General features: G+C 36.0%; 1 protein-coding gene across 2 annotated transcripts in view; it reads right to left on the reverse strand.

Moving 5' to 3' along the window:
- Positions 1-408: 408 nt before the first annotated feature.
- Positions 409-17,121, reverse strand: part of cacnb2b (calcium channel, voltage-dependent, beta 2b) — a 33,253-nt gene continuing 16,540 nt past the window's right edge. For both annotated transcript variants that reach the window (XM_073874796.1, XM_073874798.1), the window contains exons 2-13: positions 16,669-16,746; positions 13,449-13,571; positions 13,221-13,360; positions 13,033-13,094; positions 12,761-12,783; positions 12,544-12,624; positions 12,247-12,305; positions 9,874-9,983; positions 8,138-8,289; positions 7,648-7,743; positions 5,255-5,428; positions 409-2,589 (exon numbers count right to left, since the gene is read on the reverse strand). In XM_073874796.1, the coding sequence (XP_073730897.1) occupies positions 1,933-2,589; positions 5,255-5,428; positions 7,648-7,743; positions 8,138-8,289; positions 9,874-9,983; positions 12,247-12,305; positions 12,544-12,624; positions 12,761-12,783; positions 13,033-13,094; positions 13,221-13,360; positions 13,449-13,571; positions 16,669-16,746 (1,755 nt within the window). In that variant the 3' untranslated portion in view covers positions 409-1,932. The remainder of the gene's footprint in view (positions 2,590-5,254; positions 5,429-7,647; positions 7,744-8,137; positions 8,290-9,873; positions 9,984-12,246; positions 12,306-12,543; positions 12,625-12,760; positions 12,784-13,032; positions 13,095-13,220; positions 13,361-13,448; positions 13,572-16,668; positions 16,747-17,121) is intronic.

A 17,121-nucleotide genomic window follows, 5' to 3' on the forward strand; every position in this document is an offset into this window, starting at 1 on the left:
GTATTTGTTAATATTAGGAAATGCATCTGCTAACATGAACTGACAATGATCCATAGCAGCATGTATTAATCTGTGTTAAAGGCGGAGTCCATGATGTTTGAAAGCCAATGTTGATATTTGAAATCACCTAAACAAACACGCCCCTACCCCAATAGAATCTGGACCTTCTGTTGATAGACCCGCCCCACACATACGCAACCCGGCATTTGATTTGATTTGATTGGCTATAAGTGTGTTTTGGTAGTCGGCCCGTCTCCTTTCCAAACCGTTTTTCAAATATCGTGGACTCCGCCTTTAATGTTAGTTAAAGTTACTTAATCTGTTCATATTAGTTCACAGTGCAAAACTAATGAAGTGAATACAAAATAAGAACTGCATTTGTAAAACAATAAACACAACAGAAATTAATAAATGTGAATTTTGCAGTAATTAATCATATAAATAAATACAAATGACATTCAGATTGATTGAATATAGAAATCCATCTGTATTCTCAGTTTTATCAGTCCATATCTACAAAGGCATTTATGAGGTATATACAAATGCATAGAAACCATTTTCAATAAAGTGTTTTCACAAACTAATGCATAGAGTAGAATAGTATCTAATAGTATCAGATGCAAATAAATGTCATGCTTTTAGATGTATCAATAACAGATCATAGTGTCATGTTTTCCTTTTTAACCACACTGCAAACACAGATTTCAAAATGCTGTTGTAATAAAATGGCTTTTTTTCAAAATCATTGTACTCATTTTTTACAGGTCAACAAAGTGGTTTGTTTTGCTTTATGCAGATGAGACTTATGAATAAAGAAAAAAATATCAATTTTATTATATATTTGACTGTAGAGAGAGGGAAAGGATAATAAGGTTCAGGATCACAAAATGTGTTGTTATAAGTAGGCCTCTATTCAATTCGGCCAAGAATCGATATTGGTATCGATATCGTTATTATCATACGGCTGATTGTTTCATGATAAGGGCAGATTATATCCTGGCAATTGAAAGAGGTGGAAATACGCATCAGAGCTTACGCTGTGTGATTATTTTGATTTGGGTAAAAATGACAACAGAAATGCAGTTTGTACGCTCTGCACTTCTACTGTAGGATTTCACAACATAATTCATTTCAAACAAAGAGTAAAAAGCTAAACTATTGGTATCAGCGCAGACATTTTGTATCTAAATGGTACATCACTTGTTGTGGGAATCTCAACAGAACCATCAAAGTTTTAAATGTTCAGTGCCAATAAATGCAAGATTCACAACATAATTCATTTCCTGTAGTGAATATTTGTTGTTGCGTTTACAATAATCTATTTCTCCAATGTTTTCTTATTACCCACACCTCCTTTAGTAACACAGATTCCTCAGTAGCTTATATGACTGATAAAAACAAAACACACAAAAGAAAAATGAATAAGCCATATCCCTTCTTTGTCAGAGGCCACAGTTTTAAATCATATTTTGCTGTGGTGCTATATATTGAATAAGTACATCCCAAAAGTCCACAAAGATGATGACATCAGTTTGCATACAGTATGTGCGCTTCACAGTAAGATTTATGATAGTAACAAGCAAGGAGGCAATCGTGGATTTATGATTGGGGGATCAAACTGGCATCATTTAGTAATCACAAAAAATACAGCATGTGGTCAAAAGTATGTGGACATCTGTAATAAATAACCAAAAGATAGTCAAATCAATCACATTAAAAAGGGAGGCTTCATATTGCACTAATCTTAATGTCTACAGTAGAAAAAAGCCTGAGGAGCACAGAATTATTAAGAGAGATGCAAGATGTCAACCAGAGGAGGCTCATGCAGCGGTTTTAACAGATAAAGAGAGAGACAGTGAGACCGTACAGTATTATCCTGAGTACACAGTTGCCAGCATTTCACATAGCAGCATTAAAATAATCCAGACCCTCTTAATGATGAATGTACCTATCTTCTGTCCATTCTTCTGTCTCTGCACACCTGTCTCTGTCCCGCTGGTACGGGTAGTGATTGTGATGCAGGTGAGCGTAGCGTTGATCATGGCGTGAGTGCAGCTGGCTCGGGTGTCTCTGATGTCTGTTACGTTCATTGTGCTCAAGCTCGTACTCCGGCTGTCTGTGCTGTGAAAAATCCACGGGGATGTCTGTGGTCCTATGATGGTGATGATGATGACGATGGTTGTGATGGTGGTGGTTATGATCCCTGTGGGTTGTGGTCCTGTTGTGGTAGACCTCGGGTTGGTCCGGGTCGCCCTCATCCAGGGGCGTGCGCCTGCTCCGGGAGTCTGTAGTGGGGTGCAGCTCCACGTTGGGGGGCTGCTGGTGGCGCACGTGGTGCTGGTGTTTGTTATGATGTTCAGTTCGATTTGTGCTGGAGCGATGGTGATGATGGTGGTGGTGATGACTGCGTTTCTTTGGCTCACTACGAAGAAGCCTCTCCTCTTCCTCTGCTTCTGCTTCTTCTTCTTGCACTTCCTCGTCCTCCTCTTCTTCCTCTTTCGTCTCCTGGGGATGGGACAGAGGAGCCTGCTGAGGCTCTTGAGATCCCTTTCTCTTAGTTGCGGCTGTTTTCTTGCTTTGCTGTTCATCCTATATAGAGGACAATATGAAAGAATATTATTTTTTATTTCAGGATGTTTATGATTTTATTTTAACTTTTCTTGAACACTCTTGAAAAAAATAACCATATCTGGTTCCCCAAAGAACCTTTCAGTCAACATAAAAAAAAAACAATTGGAGAGTTAAAATGCAAAACTCTCTTATTGCATCTTACATGTTTCCTCTTATGTTTAGGTTCAGTAATTTCACTAGGATAGAAATAAATAGGAGTGAGGTGTTGGGGAGGCAAGGGAATGCTAAACAAATATCCAGGAACGATAAGCTAGCTAAATCAATTGATTCATATGCTAAATCAATTGATTATCTTACAATCCACATGATCGTTCTTGGTTATTATCTGAACGTGCTCCTTTTGAACTTTGTTTAGTAAACATTATGTTGTTAAGAAATCAAAACTAACACACTATTAAAATTACTTAATTAATTTACTTGATACATCTAATATTTGAATTGGCTTACTCGTATGAATTCGTTCAATTATCATAAAAAAACAATAACAAAACCCCGCCAGTAAGCACAGCATCACAGGGGCAAAGGCAAATCGTACAAAAATGTATGAATGAATTCATATGAATTAGCCACCTCGTTAAATATGTACAAACTGTCATGAGATAGCATTGAATATTCCTAATACTATGCATTACAAAGCACTCGTAGTTACTGGCACTACAGGTATTTACTTGTCTACCTTCTCACTCACCAAGGATCCTTTTACCTCAAGTCTTCTGCAGACGTCCATGCGAGGTGAGGAGGAAAGTTAACATGTCATTGAATGACACTCCACTAAAGCAAGATTACGGACTGGAGCTTGCAAACTTAAAACTTAATGGCACTAAATAAATAATTAAAATATATAAACCCATGTTGACCTGTTCACTTCATCAATACAACAGACAGTCAGTTACAGAGGAGTACAACAGAGTTTACTATAAAGTTGCTTTTTCATTGTGTGGTATGACCGAGGGTCAACCTTCCGATCTCTCTGATGAAGCCAATATGGAAGTCACTTAAACTGCAATTCATCAATGGGCCACTAGAGGCAGGCTCCAAAAGGGAGTCAATTCCCATAGACCTCCATGTTAAATGCCCAACTTTACAGCAGAAAATAATATGTTTACAGCCTGGTACAAAAAGTGTTTTTGGACTGTATAGCTAATTTTGCCCTTCATGACAACCGTGAGGGGGTGAATTTTTTTGTAACTCAGCCGATTAAATTATATTAAGACTTAAAGTTCTGCATTAAAGGACAAGTTCGGCATTCTACACTTAAAGCCCTGTTCCCAGACCGTCCACGGTGAAACAGAACGGCCTTGACTGAAACTTGGACACATGCAGCTGCCCTGAGAATTTTCGGGTGTTGGTTGTTTCACCTCCCACCTCTACAATGGGTGTATAGGTGCACTGGAACAACCCTTCCTTTAAATGCATTAAACTTTCGTTTACAAAGACGTGAAACTCACCGAGTGGTCAGGGGTGTTCATTGATATGCTCACACAAAAATCGCTGCAAAAGATGCTTTCCAACAGCTGTTTTAGCATTCATTGTAAACTTGTGGACCTATTTTTCCAAACGCCTCACACCCGTTCATTCTTCCGCTGAGAGCTTGAACAATAGACCCTCCAGCCCAATTGGTGGCGATAATCCGCTTTGACAATTGCAAGAATACAAACAACGTTCCCGGCGCGGAGTAATACCGTACCTCACAGCACATCTAATACAAGTCAATGGAGTTGGCAAAATCTACGATAAAACCTGTTGGAATCCGTTGCAGCGATTTTTGTGTGAGCATATCAGTGATCACAGTGATCACCCCTGACCACTCGGTGAGTTTCACGTCTTTGTAAATGAAAGTTTAATGCATTTTAGGAAGGATTGTTCCAGTGCACCTACACATATTGTAGAAGTGGGAGGTGAAACAAAAAACACCCGAAAATTCTCTGGGCAGCCGCATATTTCGAAATTTCAGTCAAAACCGTTCTATTTCATCATAAAGAATCTGAAAACAGAGCTTTAAGTGTAAAATACAGAACTTGTCCTTTAAGGGCGGGGTCGCTTGAGTGACGGGTGAACTGCCACTGCTGTCACTACTGTTGAGCTAGGCGGGCGTGGTTTCAGCAACCAGCCACCTCAGCTTCACCCACGTCCTGCCTCTTTACCCATTTTTGGTTATCCGCTAATGATGCATAGTCATATGCGGCCAAGATGGCGACGGCAGGCTCTGCAAACTATTGGATAAAAAAATGCTCTTCGCAAACCTTCAGGTGACGTCACAACACTATTTCCATATTTTTTACAGTCTGAGGGTAAAAGTGAACAGTACCGGGCTGTACTATCTAATAGAAAAGCGCAATAACAAAGGAGTTAATGCAGCATTGATACAGCATTGGTGTTCATGGTAATTCAGGACTTGTATACAGTATGTAAACAATGCAAGTTTTTAGCTAAAATCAATACAGACAAAATTTCTGAATGACAGGAGATTTTCATGAAGAGTTATGTACTGTACGTTTTTTAAAGTAACTACATTGAAAACAAATCTAAAGAGCATTTATAAATTTGCTTTATATAGTTAAAAATAGACTGTAATCTGAAAGTACTTTTTTCCTGCTTCAGTATGCTTGAATGCGTAATATACCTTAGCAGGTGTAGGGCTGGCAGGGAGTGTGTTTTCTGCCAGTTTCTCCAGCATGGGGTTGGCTGGCTCCATTTCAGGAGGGTGGGTGGCTCTCCAGTAGGCCTCCAGGTAGTCAGCGATGTGCTCACAGGCATCTGAGAGCTGATTTTCATCCAAGATGACATCAAATAGTTCCTTTTAATAATGATGGTATAACAAGGGTAAGTAAAAGTAACAGTGAAAGACGCCAAAGGCACATACAGTAACACATGACAAAAATGAGATGATAATCAGTGCAGTACCCAGTGAATTGTTCCTGTAGCTCAATTGGTAGAGCACAAGGTTGAATCATTTTGAAGTTTAAACATGAGGTAAAAGTTTATTGTATGTCTATAAAAATAAATGGTCATAAAATATATGAGATTAAAGGATTAGTCCATTTTCTTAAAAGATAAATCCAGATAATTTACTCACCACCATGTCATCCAAAATGTTGATGTCTTTCTTTGTTCATTCGAGAAGAAATTATGTTTTTTGAGGAAAACATTCCAGGATTTTTCTAATTTTAATGGATTTTAATAGAGCCCAACATTTAATACTTAACTCAACACTTAACAGTTTTTTTCAACTGAGTTTCAAAGGACTATAAACAATCCCAAACGAGGCATAAGGGTCTTATCTAGCGAAATGATTGTCATTTTTGACAATAAAAATAAGAAATATACACTTTTAAAGCACAACTTCTCGTCTAGATCCGGTCGTGATGCGCCAGCGTGACCCCACACAATACGTCATGACGTCAAGAGGTCACAGAAGACGAACGCGAAACTCCGCCCCAGTGTTTACAAGTGTCTTGATGATACTAATTAATGTCTTTGTGGCAGTTTATGGTTTAAAATGGTACGCAAATGTGCGTTTTATATATGTAACCTCCCTACGTCACTACGCATTTACGTTAGGTCGCGCTGGACCGGACCTAGACGAAAAGTTGTGGTTTAAAAGTACATATTTTTGATTTTTCTTGTCAAAAATGACAATCGTTTCGCTAGATAAGACCCTTATGCCTCGTTTGGGATTGTTTATAGTCCTTTGAAACTCCGTTGAAAAAAACTGTTAAGTGTTAAGTATTAAATGTTGGGCTCTATTAAAGTCCATTAAAATTAGAAAAATCCTGCAATGTTTTCCTCAAAAAACATAATTTCTTCTGGACTGAACAAAGAAAGACATCAACATTTTGGATGACATGGTGGTGAGTAAATTATCTGGATTTTTCTTTTAAGAAAATGGACTAATCCTTTAAAGGCGGGGTGCATGATCTCTGAAGGCCAATGTTGACATTTGAATTCTCCTAAACAAACACGCCCTACCCCAATAGAATCTGGACCTTCTTTTGATACACACATACGCAACCCAGGAAACGATGTGGGTTGGTGGACACGCCCCTTACTGCTGATTGGCTACAAGTGTGTTTTGATACTCGCCCCGAGTCCCTTTTCCAAAGCATTTTTCAAAAATAATGCACCCCTCCTTTAAAAGCAAAATGTGTACATTTTGGCGGCATCAAACTTTTGAGGTTGCAAATTGCAACCAACGGCTTAGTTCAACGCTTTCCAAGCACATACAGTAGAGAAGCTACGGTGGCCGACAAAGGAAAAAAATGTTGTCTGAGAAATCGGGGAGTAGCCAGTCAAGCAATGACGTTAGTTTAGTGACGAAACACGCTTTGTAGAGCAGTTTAAGGCTATACATTACATAAATTATGTTGAGACCAAAACCTTTTTAAATGAATGAAAACTACATTGTATTATATTATCTTCAGTGTGGTCACCCTTTGACTACAGTTTGCAGAGATGTATCCAACAGCTTGTTGAGGTCTCACCTTGAGGTGATTTTTAAACTTTATTGAAGGGTTCCCATCTATTCTGGGCTCTTGACTGCTTTTTCTTCATCATTCAGTCCGTGTTATTCATTTCAAAAATATATTTTCTTTTTTAAAATTGTAGGTATCTAATGATACAAATTAACATGTTGGCACAATTATATTTTTGTCTACAAAAGTCATTTTCAGCATTTACGCAGGTTAAAAGATTTTTAAGATTATGAGAAACATTTCAGTCAAGTGCTCTTAAACTTTTGAATGTAGTGTATGTACTGCAAAAAAATGATGCAGCAAAATGGTGACTTTACATTTAAAGAGAACTTGCGGAGTTTGTATATAAAAAATCATTCTAAGGGTATAAATACATAATGGTTCATTATGTAAGGTCTTTATACACCACTGAAAAAAACACTGAAAAAATAGTTAGTATTGCATTTCTGTTAGTAGATCCTCCTAAAATGTACATACTGCACATTTAAATGATTTACACTTTTTACCATGTTTTAAACATGCACTTACTATAGAGGACACTTACATTAGGACACTGGGCCAGTTTATCGGCAGCCACCATCTGAACATTCAGATGTTTCGTTTGAGATTTGCCCCTGGTCTTTATCAATCTTGTGAGAACCTTAACAGCAGATGGTATCAGGAAGGAAGATGAACAGGAAGGATGAGTCGGAGGCATACAAGATGAAAGTACACATCAGTTAACATTGGGTCATGCTGAGTCACAGGAGAAAATTTTGGTATTTTGCAATCACACTCATCTTTAAAAAAAAAACATTATATTTATCAGTGTAATTGGTGCACAACTGTTTTGGAGAGAATCATAATCAATCCACATACTGATAAAAACACAGTCCATAATACAACAATAGTGCATTAGTATAATTACAAAGACAGATGGTGTGGTCAGAGCTGAAGGTTAATTCATTTTAGGCTATCACACATATCTGGGAATAACAGTAAATGACTCTAATTCTGAGAATGTGAGGATGATTCATGTAAAAGGAGGTTCTGACCTTTGGTGATGAAATCTTCACATAGACCAGAATGGGTGCCAAAGAGGTCTTGCTAAGTTGCAAAGGATGGTTAATGGTGTCTGCATCCAGAACCACAAGCTGTAGACTGCGAGCCAACTCAAAAATCCTCTCGACCTCCCCTTGGATCTGGGCTGTAAGGAGAGTGAAATAAAATCCTTACATAGGACCACATCAACTCATTACATACAGTACTGTGTGGTCTCCTAAAAAAATGTCACATTTGAATCTGTAATGTGCAGCCAAAGTCTTTAAAATCCAAATCCGCTAATATACAATTTTAAAACTTTGTGTCAAAAAGGGACGAGGTCAGTCGTTGGGTTAAATTAACACAAAAAAAATGTTTATATTTGACACAACAATTGGTTAAATCAACCCAGCATTTTGGGAAAAATCTAATTAGAACCCAAGGGGCTGGGCTCATCCCTTTTTTGACTCAACACTGGGTGGAAAATAATGCAGTTTCAGTGCATTTAGTTTCAGAATAAAGCTAAAATTTAAAAAGCAAACGTCCTGTATTAAATACTAAACCTATTCAGATACAACAACACACACACAGATTATGCAATATGCCATGGAAAGGTGATCAAAATATGCTGATGGTATAGTTCCTTGTTCACAGGAAACAACAGATCTGTAACAGATCTTTGTTCTTACAATTTAAGCAAACTTAATGATGACTGATTTTAAAATCCAGATCAAAACTCACTATTATTACTCTAAACCTTGGCTTGTATTTCTTTCATCATTATATAAGAATCATGGAGGAGTCTTTGGTCATAGAGGTGGTTTTCCAGACAGGGTTTAGATGAATCAAGGACTAGGCCTTAGTTATATTAGGACACTTATGTATTTTTTTTTACAAATAAATCTTACAAAAAAACAATACAGTGCATCTTGAGACAAAACAATGGCACTGATATATAGACTGAAGCAGTTTTACAAATTAAGGCACCCTTAAACATGCATTTTAATCTGGGTCTAGAATAAGCCCTGTTCAGGAAACCACCTCATCTTAGACAAGCCAACGCTTTAAGGAATAATGACTCTTAATAAAGTATCTGGTTTTTTTTGACAATTATTGTGTTTGCTAAAAGGTGGATCAGTTCTGATGACACCAACAGGAATGAGTTTGGGTGAATAGACAGACTACAGCTGAGTAATACATACCCACGGCATCTGAGATGTGTGATAGAGACATGTAAGGGACAGAATGGAGAGAACCAATCAGATCCCCAGAAAGCTACAGAAGCTACACACCTCAGATCCATATTTGGTGAAAAAACCAACCGTAGCCACTACTGTAAACACCACTTAAAGGTCTACTCAGTCATTGTTTCACATGAATAAAAAATACAAATGAAGAAATCAATTACATTTGGAAAGGAAGTTTTATTTTATTTGAAGCGTGTATCCTCACAATGGCTGACATGCTGAGATTGCACGACCAGCTAAATATTATCGTTTGACTACCACAAGCTCATGATGGTGGCATTGATTGTGGCTGACTTCGTTACTACAAAGGCATCAGTAACTGATAACTTTTGCTGCAACCACACCACTAGGTGTCAGTATAAATTCAACTTTTAATAAGTGTTCAATAACTTATTTAGTATTAATTATCCTTTACGTATATTTATTAATACCTCAGGCTCATAAATCTAAAATATATCCTGTGATTGGTATGTAATGTAATGACAAATAAACAAAGTGCTTACCTAGATTAGAGCGCGTGTGGGATCGATCCATTATGGCGTGTTTGCTAGGGTTGTTTAGGATCGACCGCTTGGCAAGTGCAATGTCTGCTGTCACCCGAGTGATAGTTATTCTAATAATAGATTTAGAGAGGAAGGATAATATATATCAATAAACAAAATAGTATGTTTCACTAATATATATAATATATATTACTCTATATGACCACATACAATTATTAATTCATTGTAAATATATACACTACCATTCAAAAGTTTTAGAGTCACTTATGTGTCTTCTTTCACATTTTAAAATAATAGTAAGCTCATTAAAATTATGGAATAAGCACTTTATTTTACAGTACGTGTACTTACCTTGTACATATATGATAAATAAGTTGTACTTACCGACAAATGTGTGGTACATGCTTTTAGGTATCTACATGGTAATTAATTGGTATCATTACTGTACTTACCAGTGGTACATACTTGGTAGTTATTATGTAACTCTAGATAAGTACTGGGTAATAATAACATACAACTAGATACATACTTATAGTGTAGGTATACTGTAACTAACAAGAAACATTACTGTACTTACAAATAAATATTTACAGGCAAGTTAGGGTAAATGACAGGTATTTATAGTGTACATATATGATAACTAATATCAAACACTACTGTACTTACAAATTGTATATACAAAATAAGTGTGTACTAGTGAATGTACCCAGTAGTTATTCATATGATAGTCAATGGTTGGGTTTGCTATATTTTAGGTGGTAGGTCCTATGTAATAACTGTGTAAAAAGCAACACTTTATTTTAAGGTCCTGTTTCCATGCAGTTACCATAGATGTACTAGTGAATGTACCCAGTAGTTAATGCATATGGATATTTAATCCTTGGTTTAAAGGACAAAGATACTGAGTACCAAAATGGCACATCAGTAATGGTTGTTCTTAGTTATCATATACATATGGTATAAGTATAACTTACACCTGCTTGCAGGTACCACACAATTATCGTGTATATACAATCTGCAAGTAGAGTAGTGTTTCTCGTTAGTTACAGTATACATACACCATATGTGCCTGTCACTAACCTACACTGGCCTACATTACCACACACTTATCGTGTATATACAGTTTGTAAGTACAGTAGTGCTTCCCGCTAGTTGCAGTATACATACACCATATGTGCCTATCATTAACTTACACTGGCCTACAGTACCACACACTTATCGTGTATATACAATTTGTAAGTACAGTAGTGTTTGATATTAGTTATCATATATGTACACTATAGTACCTGTCATTTACTCTAACCTGCCTGTAAATACTAAATACTAATATTGTACATTTATTTGTAAGTACAGTAATCTTTCTCGTTAGTTACAGTATACCTACACTATAAGTATGTATCTGTTATTGCCCAGTACTTATCTAGAGTTACATAAAAACTACCAAGTATGTACCACTGGTAAGTACAGTAATGATACCTATTAATTACCATGTTGATACCTAACTCTTTCCCCGCCAAGAGAAAACGCTTCCCCGCCAATGACGAGATTTTCCGTCTTTCCGCAATACCGCTATTATCCACCATTATTCCGCAACTTTTTAAAACCGGAAGTATTGCCCTATGACAAGCTGCTGCATGTCCGTGTCTGTTTTAAAGATCGCTCTGAATGGGATGTCTATGAAAATTCCATCACAAAAGTGGAATTATCTCTGCTTTTTGCTCAAAATGTGGTGTTTTTGCAGAAACCTACCCATATTCAAAAGCTGATTACAAAAGAACTACTAAAGGTAGGATGAAACGTTTTTTTTTTTTTTGAAAGCAGAGGGTCTGTTCTTTCATTTGGTATATTGTATGTTTATATATTTGAAGAAAAACATTTTCTGGAAGGCATTAAACTTTTGTGAAAATCATGAAAAACGCTGGCGCTGGCTGGCAACTTTTTTAAAAAACGCTGGCGGGGAAAGAGCTAAAAGTAAGTACCACACATTTGTCGGTAAGTACAACTTATTTACCATATATGTACAAGGTAAGTACACGTACTGTAAAATAAAGTGTTACCAATATGACTATTATGTTGACACCAAAAGCTTTCAAAATAAATGAAAACTACATTGTATTATATCATCTTCATGTAGTCACACTTTGATTAGCGTATACAGAACTCTTGAATGCTTTTTCTTCATTATTCAGTCCAAGTTATCCATTTCACAAATATTTTTTTTTTACTCATTTCCAGCATTTAAGCATTCCAGCAGGTTAAAACATTTTTAAGATCACGAGAAACATTTTAGTCAAGTGCTCTTAAACTTTTGAATGTAGTGTATGTAGTGAATGAATTGGGCATTGATTTTTTTTATTTATGCAAGTAACATACCTTCCCTCGAATCTGTGTTTTAAAAAATCAAAGAGAGCTTTTTGCATCATGTCTGTAACCTGCACAGTAAATGGAAAAGGTGATTGAAACAGTTAATGGCTAATGCTTCAAAATGCACAGCAGAGGGCAGTAAATACTTGTACACGTAAATGACAGATAAGTCAAAGTTTATTTTATTACACACATAGTATATAAAGTAAAGTCTTTCATAATCCCTTTGTATGAAACCAGTATTGGTGTACTTTTACACACTGAATATACTGTATTGAGAGACACTGGTAATGTATGACCCCTCACCTCATAGCCCTTAAGTGAAGGCCCCATGAGCACCACAGGACGCATGGAAGGCACAACATCATATGCAGCCAGCTGCTCTCCCTGCAATCAAGTATCCTTCAAGCGGTTACATTACAACTAATAAACAATCTATAAATAATACATGAACAAAATGTGTGTGTGTGTGTGTGTGTGTGTGTGTGTGTGTGTGTGTGTGTGTGTGTGTGTGTTTGCTTACCGATTTCTTTTTAACTTGCTGAACTGAAGGTTAAAATTGTGAAAGAAAATTTAATTGCATGCAGGCATTTTAAAAGGCAGCTTATTTTATACATAAAATATAAAGCACTGATGCAAAACTTTTTTCTGTCCATGTCATTGGTTCATAGCAATTTATGAATAATTTTAAGACAAACTCATTTATATGCTAATGTAGTGATGGATAGCTTAGTAAATTAAGCCATTTTTGGATGACAAATAACAAATAAAGAAAATCAGAAAATGTTAACACACCTGTTGGTGGTGGAGCCGCTTTCTTTGCATTCAAATCATCTTTGGCAGCACTAGCTGCTTTACTGGAACATAAACAACAAACATGTTGCGGTGCTTTACATTTAAATTGTTTATTCATTCAACCAAAAACAACTACAACATACCAAATAAATACCTCACAATGTAAGATAAATGAATAAGTTGTTTACTTGGCCAATGCTTTGGCAGCTTTCCTGGCATGCACCTCTCTTCTGATCAGAATGGTCTCAAGGTTCACTGGGCTGGGGATAAAACCGACCTCTCCGCCTTCTTTTACAGGTCGCCCAATCCACCAGTCATTGTTAAACTTCTGTACGAGATGGCAATTTCATGTTATAGCTTAAAAACACACACCTTTAGTGACTCATTTTGATTTATTCAAGTGTAACACCTCTCACCTCTTTGATATGTAGGAAGTCTTTGGCTTCAAAGGAAACCCCGTGACCTGGTATGGGGACGTTGTCGTCATCCGCTGGAGCGTAAGTGAAATTTGTTCGAACGGCAAAGGCAACAGGCTTAAACTGTATAATCACAACAGAAACAGAAGATTGAATGAATGTCTATATATAACAATATTGAATGTGACAAATTTGCATCAAACATTTTTGTGTGTTTCAGTTGAGAATACAATAACTAGAGATACAGTAAAAGCAATGTAAAAAGTAATTACAAGAACTATGATTTTTTTATTACTTGCAATTGCTAGTCAATGACAGGTTGTCTTGTGGGAATATATTTTTATATTCTTATTTACAGTTTTTCTGAACAAATAGTTTGGTTTATTTTCTAATTTTCTAGAAAAATATAAACTTTAAAGGTTAAACAGTTTTGATCAACATGCACAAGTGCACTAACATATGGCTTTCAAATGTAATACATAATTACTCATATAACAAAGAAAATATGGGTTAAAAGTCCAATTTATATTTTTAAAGTTATGAGGCACAGTTAATGGAGGTCTGAGACAGTTCAGCATGTGAGAAACATTACATGAGCTGCATTGCCCCGGGCAAGTTACTAATAATAGTTTTTATTCATTTACCTTCAAACCAATTGAAATGCATGAATTCATTTTGGAATGACTTCATATCGGCCCAATAAAGGGTAATACAGTCTAATGGCATCTATACAAGGCTTGAGCACAGGTTTTAAAACATTTATGAGACTGATGTCATGTTAGATTAGTATATTTTGGTCTGCACTGTGACATCTATGCATCCACATGTGTATGACATTTAAAAACCTGCTGCCCAAGTTCTTTAACATGTTGAAGGATATAAAGTACATTGGCTTCAAGCACTTATTTTGAGAGGAAACACTTGAAGTGCTTGTTTGTGTGTAAAATGTGTTACACACTGACACTGCACAAACAATTAAACATGAAAGCTAATGATCACCATGCAATTACATTTAATGGCAATGTAGGTGTATAGTACCTACAGTGGTGTTAAAAAAATAGCAGTGTACTAACAAAAGTAAATCAAGTTAAAAAAAATTATAAATAGAGTTTATGTCCTTATTTTAAATGTATTGAAAGATTACACATTCAATTTCAAATCAAAGCATAAAAACAGCATGGTTTTAGCTTGTCTTTAGTATAGGGAAAGCAAATATTGGAAAGTGAACTAATTGCATTACTTAGTTACTTTTAATGGAAAGTAATGCTTACATTACCTTTAAGTTACTTTTTTTGTTACTTTATCTTACTTGGCTGAGGCTTGATCTCTTTCAGGCCTTGCAGGTGTTTTTAATGATCGCAAAAATGTCAAGCTCTGGCCTATACCATCTCCGTTTCTGACTCAAACTGTTCCCGCTCAGAGTGCGTAATCCTACGTTAATATGTTCAGCTTAATTCAGTACATTGTTTTATTTTTAAATTGAATTAATTAAACTGAAAAGTAACTTGCATTACTTTACTCGTTACTTCAGAAAAGTAATATTATTACGTAATGCGTGTTACTTGTAATGCGTTACCCCCAACACTGCTAATTTGTACAGTATTTAAAGCATTAAAGGGACAATCCACTTTTTTTGAAAATACGCTACCACTTTTAGCATAGTCCCCCCTGCCATTAAAAGCTACTAAGGGGACTATTTTCAGCTGCTGTGTAATCTTATTGCACCTCCTGCCACCATTTTACAGCACCAAAGTCCTTTAACTTTTTATTTTCCATAGGTCTTAGTACACAATGTAACTACAAAAGAGTCAAGTTTTAAATAGGAAAAATATTGAAACTCTTTGGTTATTTTTTAGCACAATGCTAATGGTCTAATCAGATTCAATGGATTGTGCTAAGCTATGCTAAAAGTACTGTCCTACCCAGTCTCACGAAATTACGTATCTATAGTCACATAATTTTTTGATTCTTTTTCGTGATACTGTCACGAATTTCCACGTTTTTTCGTGATCGTATCACGAATTTCTGTTTATGTGTCACTGTCACGTATTGGTTACTCACCTCTTTTTCCTATTTTCAAACCATTTTCGCTTCGGTTTAGGGTTAGATTTGGTGTTTGCATTAGGATGTCACTTTAAGTATTGGTTTATACTGTTTGTTTCAGATTAATTTTTTTATATTTTCTGATTTTTAAACCATTGTCGCCTGGTGTTAGGGTTAGAGTTGGGTTTGGGTAAGGATGTCATTTTATGTAAATCTAACCATAAACTGAAGCGACAATGGTAAGAAATTAGGAAAAAACAATTGAGTAACCAATACGTGACAATGACACATAAAAAGAAATTCGTGATACGATCACGAAAAACGTGGGAATTCGTGACAGTATCACAAAAAAGAATCAAAAAATTATTTGACTATAGGTACGTAATTTCGTGTGACTGGGCTGTATTGCCAGACCTGGAGATCGGCTGAATGGATTCCGAAAAAGTAAAAATCAAATGTTTAACTCTAGGGAAGCTGAATCAATATTTTCAAAAAAAGGGTAGTGTCACTTTAAGCATCTTCTTAATGACAGTGGAAAAGTAAATGGTTTTGCTGGGATCACAACATATTTCAAATCTTTAAAAATAAACCACAACCATGTCTCATCCAATATTCATTACATACATTAAAAAAACATAATTCATTAAATAAATTTTTTTATAATTGCACTAATAATTTTATAATATAATAATAATTGCACAGCACAATGGCCGTTGTCTAGTTGTTTTAGGTGGTTTTGAAAGGCAGTGCTCTGTGTAAGATGCAAAAACTAGGATGTACTGCTTTATACCATGCACCTCAATTAAAAACAATACTGTAGGGAGCTCATGAACACAGGCAGCAAGTTTCATTCGGTTTGTAAAGTCATGAAAGAAAACCTAATAAAATGATAAAAGACTGAGCTCTTTCAAAGGGGTGGATGTAATCATGTTCTGAAAATAAACAGAACAAAGAGAACAAGAGACTATTTCTTCTTAGGGCAATTATTTTAAATGGTGATGTGCTGTTTTGAGCCATGACGTTTGGTAATTAACTTTTTGACACAGTTACCTTGTTACTTTGACAAAGGAAAAATGAGCAATAGAAAATCTATGGCCACATCTACAGTAAAGTTTGATATATTTCAGTCGTTGTGGCCGACATCAACACTGGATGAAAGTGAGAATTATGGATCTACCTTGGCCTTATCCAACTGAACTTGAGCATTCTTCTCCTTTTCCTCAGTGGAACCTGAGTCGTGACGGTCCGCCGAACCCTACCACAGTCAAACACAAGCAAGAGAGAACCGCCATTATTAAATGCTCCTTAAATTATGTGTTTTTCTATAGACTCCACTATATAATGCCACTGCCATCAAAGTCACAAATGATGCCAAGCTTTCTCCTTCAGGCCTCTTTCAAATTTTATTACTAACTACTCGCAAATGGCAACATTCAAAGTCAAGGGAAATTTCTCAGTAATGTCAGTGGAAAAATACTCCTTGATACTTTCATTAATAGCAAAGCTTTAATTTACATTCATGCATTTGGCTTACAGTGCATTACAAGGTATACATTTTGTTTTCAATTGTTTCACAATGTCATTGCAGAAATCATGATGCCTTAATGCCTCATTAAATTTACTTTATCTT

Source organism: Misgurnus anguillicaudatus, chromosome 2 (genome assembly GCF_027580225.2).
Source record: "Misgurnus anguillicaudatus chromosome 2, ASM2758022v2, whole genome shotgun sequence".
In the NCBI taxonomy this organism is placed as follows: Eukaryota; Metazoa; Chordata; class Actinopteri; order Cypriniformes; family Cobitidae; genus Misgurnus; species Misgurnus anguillicaudatus.